This window comes from Andrographis paniculata, unplaced genomic scaffold (assembly GCF_009805555.1).
Source record: "Andrographis paniculata isolate CXL003 unplaced genomic scaffold, ASM980555v1 Contig56END, whole genome shotgun sequence".
Classification (NCBI taxonomy): domain Eukaryota; kingdom Viridiplantae; phylum Streptophyta; class Magnoliopsida; order Lamiales; family Acanthaceae; genus Andrographis; species Andrographis paniculata.
The window spans coordinates 294,122-302,619 of record NW_026137591.1 but is presented as its reverse complement, the minus strand read 5'-3'; the positions used below and the strand labels follow the sequence as shown (position 1 = coordinate 302,619).

Below are 8,498 nucleotides of genomic sequence, written 5' to 3'. Positions count from 1 at the left end.
AAAGTAACATACAAATTAAATCTGAGTAATTATACTACCCCATCCACTTCTATGGTAAATTTGTTTTGTACATTAATTTTTATTAAAAAAAAATGTAGTATTTTTATAATACTTTGTAATATTTAGTTATGTAAAAATATTTATGTACTTAGGAAAAAATAATTTATAATTATAGATGAATATAACAATAGGGGCATTATAATTTATGATATAATTGATTGTTACTGAAAAATTATATACATTTAAATTGGATAGACAAAAATAAAAATATATAATTTTAAAACTGAACCGAGTTAAAAAAATACTTTTACTCAAAAATACAAAAAAATACATTCATAGGTTTGTCTAAAATTAGCATTATGCTCCCAAAATCCATATAAAATTTTCTATGTCTATCTCTTTTTTTTCTATAAAAAATATAGATTCAATTTTCTATTTATTTATAAAATTAATTTATATTAATCATAAATAAATATTTTTATTTTTATTTATTTATATTATATAAATATTACTATAACTATTAACTATTAAATATATATTAAAATAATTAAATATATATCAAATATTAATTAAATAAATCACTTCTAATTTAATTTCTAACTCAAAAATATAACTGATATATAACCAAACACACCCGATTCTTTCACTAATACAATTTTCAATATATAATAGTAGTATATATTTTTTATTTTCTTATAAAAAATTAACATTCAACCAAAAATATTATTTTTTATATACCAACATAACTTTTTATATTTCAAATAGAAAAAAATACTTCAAACTAAAATATTAAAAAAAGATATCCAAAGAATTTGTGAGAAGAAAATAGTATATATTTGTTAGGAGCTGTACAAAATGAACAATATTGATTTCAATTTCAAATAATAAAATAATAAATCCAAAATTATTACATAAAATATTACAAAAAATTATTAAATATATAAATAAATAAAATCGTTATACATTACATCAAGCATATATATATATATACATTTATTTATTTAAAATTTTAACAAATATAAATTAATTTTTAAAATATATCGACTTATATATTATTATATTATATTTTTTTTATTGATAAGCAGAGTATTTGCTGATGAATGAGTTATATTTCTAGGCTAAATTTAGAAATTTCCTTATAAGAAAAAAATAATTGATTTTAATATTATATTTTAGGAGGTAAGCAATAGACATATTGCTCAATAAGCTTAAAAAAAAAAAAAGAAAAAAAAAAGTTACAATTCCTATTTGACATGTAATATATAAAAATAAATAAATTATTATTTAATTTTTTTTTTTTACAGACATTTAGAACTTAATATGAATATTAATAATAATTTACCTCCGCTAATCCATTATAATAAAATTCATATATTTTTTTTATAATACAATATTTAAAACTAGGTAGAGTTTTGGTATGATCAAACATAGATAATTAAAAAAATAAAAAAAAAAATATTTTTAAGAAAGTAAAAATTTCATAAAATTTCAGTCCAATTTTGAAATTTTCAAGTAAATTTAAAAACATTTCAGTAGACATTTTGCAAAATAATAATAATAATAATAATAAATATTTTATGTTAGGTATCTTAATTAGATGCTTTTTGTGAGTGTTCTTTATGTCCTATAATTGTTATTAAATTTATATTATTTTGTGTAAAAAAATTGTGTAATTTATAGTATATAATTTATATTATTCAAAATTATATTTATTTACAAATATCTCACATAGTTACATACTTCGAACTTAAAAACAAACACACTCTTTGTGGTGTTTAGTGTAGATATTTTTTATATTAGACACAAAATTTGTATCAATAATTTTAAAAAAATAATAGTATTTTATATTAAATTATAAAATTTTGAAAATGAATAGGATATATATTTATATTATATAAGTAGTGTATATATTATATATTTTTTTAATATTACTTCGAAAGCATGTTAAAAAAATTTATGGCCATATTTGTTGATATGAACATGTTATTTTTATAATATTACTACTATGATATTTTTTTACTATTATTATATAAATAATATCGTTAATGCAATATTTAATATGAAAATTTTAATTCTTTTTTTAGAGAACCATGATAAAAATAAATAAATAAATAAAAAGAAAAAAAAAGTAAAACCAATCTACAAGAATATATTTATAAATTTTGGAGAGTATGATCAAATTTATTTATGTAATATTATTATGATGGCACCAAAAGTTTTGAGTGAGGTCCACAATTAGGGTCTTCTTTTTCTATGTCTATAATTAGAAAGTGTCGAAAATGATGCAAAGAAAACTTTAGACTATGAGCATTTTCTTTCTAAAAATAAACAAATAAAACTCAAATCTTATAGTATATAAATATCCTATAAGTATTACATTCAAATTAAATACTAAATACAAATGATTTTTTTTATATATATATTTTAGATTAAAATATTTTTTATTTTATATATTTTTAATGTTTTTAGATTGGTAACATCAATGGTTTATTTAATTTGTGTTTTTAGTGTTATATAAAAAATAATATTTTGTATTGAATGATTAATTTTTGTGAGCAATATATATTGTAGTAATATATGTGTACTGTATTTTTTAATAATATTTATGAAAAATCATTCCATTCAAAATGTTAAGTGAACAGACCAATATGAAATTTATCTTTTGTTTAAAATATAATTTAATATTTTTATCAGTTTTATTTAATTTCAATTCTACAAACTAGTTAGGGTTTTGTTTCCTTAAAATTTTGCCTTATTGAATGTTGATTTAAATATGAAATCACAAAAAATAGAAATAAAAAACTATATTTAAAATTATTATATGTAATATTTTTATCACATATATTTATTATTAAAAAATCAAATCTAAAATTTGCTAAAAAAAACTTATGTAATGCCCCAAAGGAGATTGGACTCACATTTTAAAACTAGAAATTAAATTGGGCCCTAATAGGTATAACGATATTTAATTGGGCCAATAATGTGGCCCAATATTAAGTTTATTTGGGCCCATAATAGGCCCAACTAGCTTATTTCTTCTATAGTGTTCTGTTTTCTGATTTTTATTTTTCTTTGCATAATAATTGCAAATTAGTCTGAAAGTACAGTCTCCTCTCTCGTCGCCGTACCAGATCCACCGTCCGCCGGAATGTCGGATTCCCCCACCGCCGACCAGCTACCGGAGCCACCTTCACCGGCCGCTCAGCCCGCAACTTGTTATCTGCACCCACGGCGGGAGCTCTTCGAGCACGGTTTGCTCCCTATTTCTAAACTCATTTTCACCGACGGCACGCAGACCTTGGCCAATGTCAAATCAAGTCTCCTCTCCGCCACCTCCAATCAGCGTGTCAACTCGGATATTCTGGCCGGGGCGCTGCAAATCCCAATCGAACATTCGCGGCTTCTGATCGAAACCCTATCATGTGTTCTGCACGACGATTCTGATCCTCTGGTGAAGGCTAGGGGTCCGAAGGAGATCGATGAAATTGGGGTTAGTGTTTTTGATTTGCTTGTGTATTTGTACATACAGAGTTACAAGAGGCTGCTGCCGAAAGGGCATAAGGATTCTGCTGCTGTAGCTGATGTTTGGCCCTCTACGTCCGCTTTTGATGGCTTTTTATCTGCGCTTTCGCCTATTCAGGTGATTATTCTTATTTATTTATTTATTTATTTGCGAAAAAACTAGATTTGTTGGACTTCTTTTTTTGGGTGAACTATGCTTAATTCGTCCATCCATTTATAGCTTTATAGGATATCAATTTTGCAATCTGCATCTAGTTTTGGCTACTGAAATGGATTGACTTGAATTTTTGCTGTCTGATTAGTCTTGTTTTGGATGTTTATTGAATAGGAAAATATTTGAATTCAATTCCTGTCATCTTCATAGGATATTACTCATTTCCACATATGAAATATATATATATATATATATCTGCATTTACCTGCAGTTAGTTTTGGTCTTATTGCTAACTTTTGATTTGAATATTAGTATGCTATGTTTAAGCATGTAGTCGATTTTTTTTTATTAAGTTTGTGGAAGTGAATGTTTCTGTTCTTCAGTGTGGTCCATATAGAGTTTGTGTTTTATTATCAATGCCGATAATTAAGCTTCTGCCATTTGCAGCTGGTGCGCAGCAATAGTCGTCGGTTTATGCCATCTCAGGCTGATGAAGAGGCCCATCAGCTATCGTATTTGCAGAAACACATTGGAAATATTCTTTCCCTCTTGGCAGATTTGGGAGAAGCAGAAGGTGAAGAATCAATGGTATGTGCATTCTTTTCTTGGTTTATGTTGCTGTGCAAGTGCCTTTTGTTCTTGGATAGGATATGTGCTTACATATTTTGCTGTTGAAATATTTTTTCTTCAGGTTTTATCCATGGATAAATTTGAACATCTTGGACTTTTGATTTACTTTGGAGAAAAGGGATCTGAGAGAATCCCCTTGAGTCAAAATACACCATTCTTTGCAAATTCAGATCCTGACATGCCTGACGTCCCAGTTCCTGCATCACAAGTTCTCGATTGGCTTCTGCAAAATATATCAGCTACCCAGGAACATATTGCTGATAGAGTTTCTTCGAAAGAAAATGGACCAAGTAGTTCTTCCGATCAGGATGTCGCAATGGCTGATGTTGCAACAAGTGCGACAAGACCAGCAGGCAGCCCTAGACCAAGTTTCATTGAAGGGATCTCTAAATCATCTTTTGTGAAACAAGAATCTGATCTTAAGGGCACATCTATCAAGGTGAAAACCATTCTGTGTTTGTGACCTCCTTGCCCTCCATCTTCTATATAGAAACTCTCTGGAAAAACACTACAGATCAATTTTTATTGACTTCATGGTATGTTAAATCTCAGTATGGATTAACAAAGTACTTACTATAATTTTTCTAAGTAGGCTAATGATTTTATAGCAGAAAAATTATGATGTGATTGTGAGAATGTATAAGAATCTTGGGCTATTCCTGTATCTGTATTATCTGGTATGTCTTGTACTTACCTTGATGTGAAAGTGACTAGTTTATGTAGTGGATTAATGGAGGTTGATGGTTCCTCCAGACTGGCAGAAAACATATAATGAAACTATTGTGATAGATTTAGGTTTTTAGGTTGACTTTTCATTACAACTTTCCCTTGCTACTGACTTGTAGTATTTCATACAAGATTGAGTGTATTTTGGCTAGAATTGATCCCTTGCACCGCCTTTTTGTTTGTTTTTCAGGTTGTGAATTGCCATGAATCAGTAATATACATATTGGCACCATTGAAATATGCCACTGTCTATGGATGTTCTGATGCGACTATCGTACTTGGGGCTGTCGGCAAGGTAGACATGTGATTCAAGTTAGCAATGTGATTCCATTATGATTTATGATTGTTTCAGTTTGTCTTGATAGCAATGCTACTGTCGAGGAGTTACGAGAACTCTTGGCTCACTAAGTTTTATACTTTATGTGGATATTAATGTGGGACTCTTACTCTGTACTTGGAACATGTTATTAAAAGCATCCTGTTAATTCACTTATTGATCTCTTCAATATGTTATAATTTTTTTATATTTTTTATAGCAAAAATGACACTTGTGCATTCATAAATATGTTATACAGGCTGTTAGAGTTGAACACTGTGAACGTGTTCACCTGATCACTGCAACTAAACGCATATGCATTGCAAACTGCCGTGAGTGTCTCTTCTTCTTGGGCGCTAACCAACAACCCCTCATTATTGGTGATAATCACAAATTGCAGGTTAGTTCCAATTGTAGTGCCGACATTCATATGTGATTTGGCACTGAGTCCTGTTTTAATGAGTTTAGTAACTATGTGGTTGGTGTTTTCGGCGGTCACAATTTCAAATATATCAAATTTTCTGGGAATCCCCTCACGCCGTCTCAGACATTCACAGAATAAATTGAATCAGTAGTGTTTTAACTCATGCTTCACAGGTTGCTCCTTTCAATACATTCTACTCACAATTGGAGGAACACATGAATAAAGTTGGGATCGATCCCAACATTAACAGATGGGATGAGCCTGTGACCCTTGGTGTCGTTGACCCACATGATTCATTATCACATCCTGCGGGCGTTTCAGATGTTCAAGCAGAATCTGCCACGCAGCTAGATCCTGATCATTTTACTAATTTTTTGGTATGTGCTTTATTTTGAATAAAAGTAACTAAGTATTAAGTGAATATGTTCGTATGTGGAAATGTAGTTCGTCAATATCATGACTCGTGCATATTTGCCCTCAAACCCTGAAATTTAGCAAAACATCTCACTTTATGCATTTCATAATGTACAATATTATTATCATTCGATCCTTGTTGATCTTCCTTGCACAATAATATTCAGATTCCAAACTGGTTGGAGAGTGAACAAGCCGGTCCTACAAAAGTTAATCCCTTCCCTCTCCCTGATGCATACCTTGCTGCACAACAGAAACATGTATGCTTTTATAATTTTTGGTATCACTTTTTTTATTCTCTGAAAAAACTGGCCAATATGGGTTGATTGTTTTATTGCTCCAATGCCAGGACAAAAACTTGTGTGAAGTTAAGCAAATCTTGAGGGAAACGCAACTTGAAGAAAACAGGAAACGGGAATTATCTAGTGCTTTGCATTCCTGTTTTAAAGACTGGTTGTATGGTAATTCTTGCACTCTGCGGTCATTCCTCTATTGATATCTGTGATTTCTTTCATGCTAATCTTTGGTGTGATTAACCCCTTTCATCATAGCATGTCTTTATACCTGAGAAAATATATCATTTGAAATGAAAGGGTGTGTTTGTTTAGTGTTTATAGTTGAGGTGTTTTTGTTGTTAGGTATATGGAATTGTGAAGGTATCATAGGGAAATGATGTTTTGTTTGTTTGAATAACTGAATGTGAGTGCTCAAAACTTTTTGGTGAAGATTTTAATATGGTGTGTATTTTTGTTACTTAAGAAAGGAAATAGAAACACTTATAATAACATATAAGAAAAAAAGAAAATGAGCAAATTTTTAGGTGACAAAGGGAGTATTATATGTGGCGTGAATGTGCATATATCGTATACCTCTCTATCATTCTAATTTATGTTCAATTCTTTTTTTTTTGGTTTACCTTAGTAAAAAGTATACTACTATTTTTTTAATATAAAAGGCAAAAAGTAACAACAAAAATATATTCTCACATTAAAACCTATGTTCAAAAGTTTGTGCACATATTTGGATGACAACCGGCGTATTGTAATTGTATCTTTTTTAGTAATATTGTTGGGAATCCTATAGCTGGTTTTACACTTGGGTGAACACTACATGTTATCATCTTATTCATTTATTTTATAAAATACTCATGTTTGGTCAGTACATGATATTGTGTATGCAGAATAGACTAGCTTCATCCATCTGTAGTAATATTTTACTTCAATTCTGATACACTTTATTACTTACCGTAGGGTTTTCAATTAGGTCAATGACATAGAACACTTGAAAATAAAGTGTATACAATTCCACTTGGTGAAAAAATCATGTAATGCCTGATGGAGTACATGTTCATTATTTTGTTTCCGGATGTTTGGGACATTTTCACTCTCTTGTTTGTGTGCATTGGCAGCATCTGGAAACATCCGGCAATTGTTCTTCCTACAAGGAGAATAAAATGTGCTTTGCCATTGGAGCTTGAAAGAATCGAAAATGTTGTTTATCTTTTCCATCCATTTTCCCCATCAGTTTGCACTCAGCTGTTTAGTTGATGCTGGAGGCTGCGGACACCCGGTGTTGCCAGATTATCTTACATAAATTTGGTAAGAAGATTTAAATATGTAATTTGCATTAAATTGAACAAAGTGATATGTTGTATTCCAGTTTGTTAGAGTATTATACTGCTGTGTAGTTCCAGGATTATGATTTGTGTCTTGAGTTTGAATTCCAGATTTCTAAATAAATTTGTGTTACATAAGATTGGATTGCTTTCATTTTGTGGTAAGAACTGCCCATGCTTGGTGGTGTTATTTGATTTATTTTGTTTGAAGGAAAAATGGCTTTATTTGTAATTTATTTGGTGGGATTTCTCCAATGAATAGAATATATGTTTGGCTTAAAGGATTATAACAATGTATTCTTTTCTGTTGAGCTTCTAATGTGAATTTCAGGATTGTTTGGTTTTTATTTGAATTTTTGTTTATATTATATTTTGATGTGATAATTTATTCTCCTTCTGTCTCACACATTTTGTGTCGGGTTCACTTGTAGAAACGAGAAAATTAAAAGTGTGTCAGTAAAAATAATTATTCTATAATAAAAATTAATATTAAGAAATAGAATGGACAAATGTGGTGGAAAGATAAAAATAGAAATACTGGAAGAAGAAAAGGGAGGTCAGGAATTGAGAGGTAACAGTGTATTTTTTATTGGAATAATTATAGATGACACAAGAAAATAAAAAAAAAATTGACCAGTGGAATCGAAGAAATACAATATAAACAAAATACAATGTCATGTTTGAAATTAATTAATAA

At 29.2% G+C, this 8,498-nt stretch overlaps 1 protein-coding gene across 1 annotated transcript; it reads left to right on the top strand.

Moving 5' to 3' along the window:
* Positions 1 to 3,070: 3,070 nt before the first annotated feature.
* LOC127256674 (uncharacterized) lies at positions 3,071 to 7,994 on the top strand. The gene is made up of 9 exons (XM_051282799.1): positions 3,071 to 3,640; positions 4,124 to 4,264; positions 4,368 to 4,745; positions 5,223 to 5,327; positions 5,608 to 5,748; positions 5,946 to 6,149; positions 6,354 to 6,446; positions 6,536 to 6,647; positions 7,595 to 7,994. The coding sequence occupies exons 1-9, from the start codon at positions 3,149 to 3,151 to the stop codon at positions 7,636 to 7,638; spliced, it is 1,710 nt and encodes a 569-aa protein (XP_051138756.1). The 5' UTR covers positions 3,071 to 3,148; the 3' UTR covers positions 7,639 to 7,994.
* Positions 7,995 to 8,498: the final 504 nt, after the last annotated feature.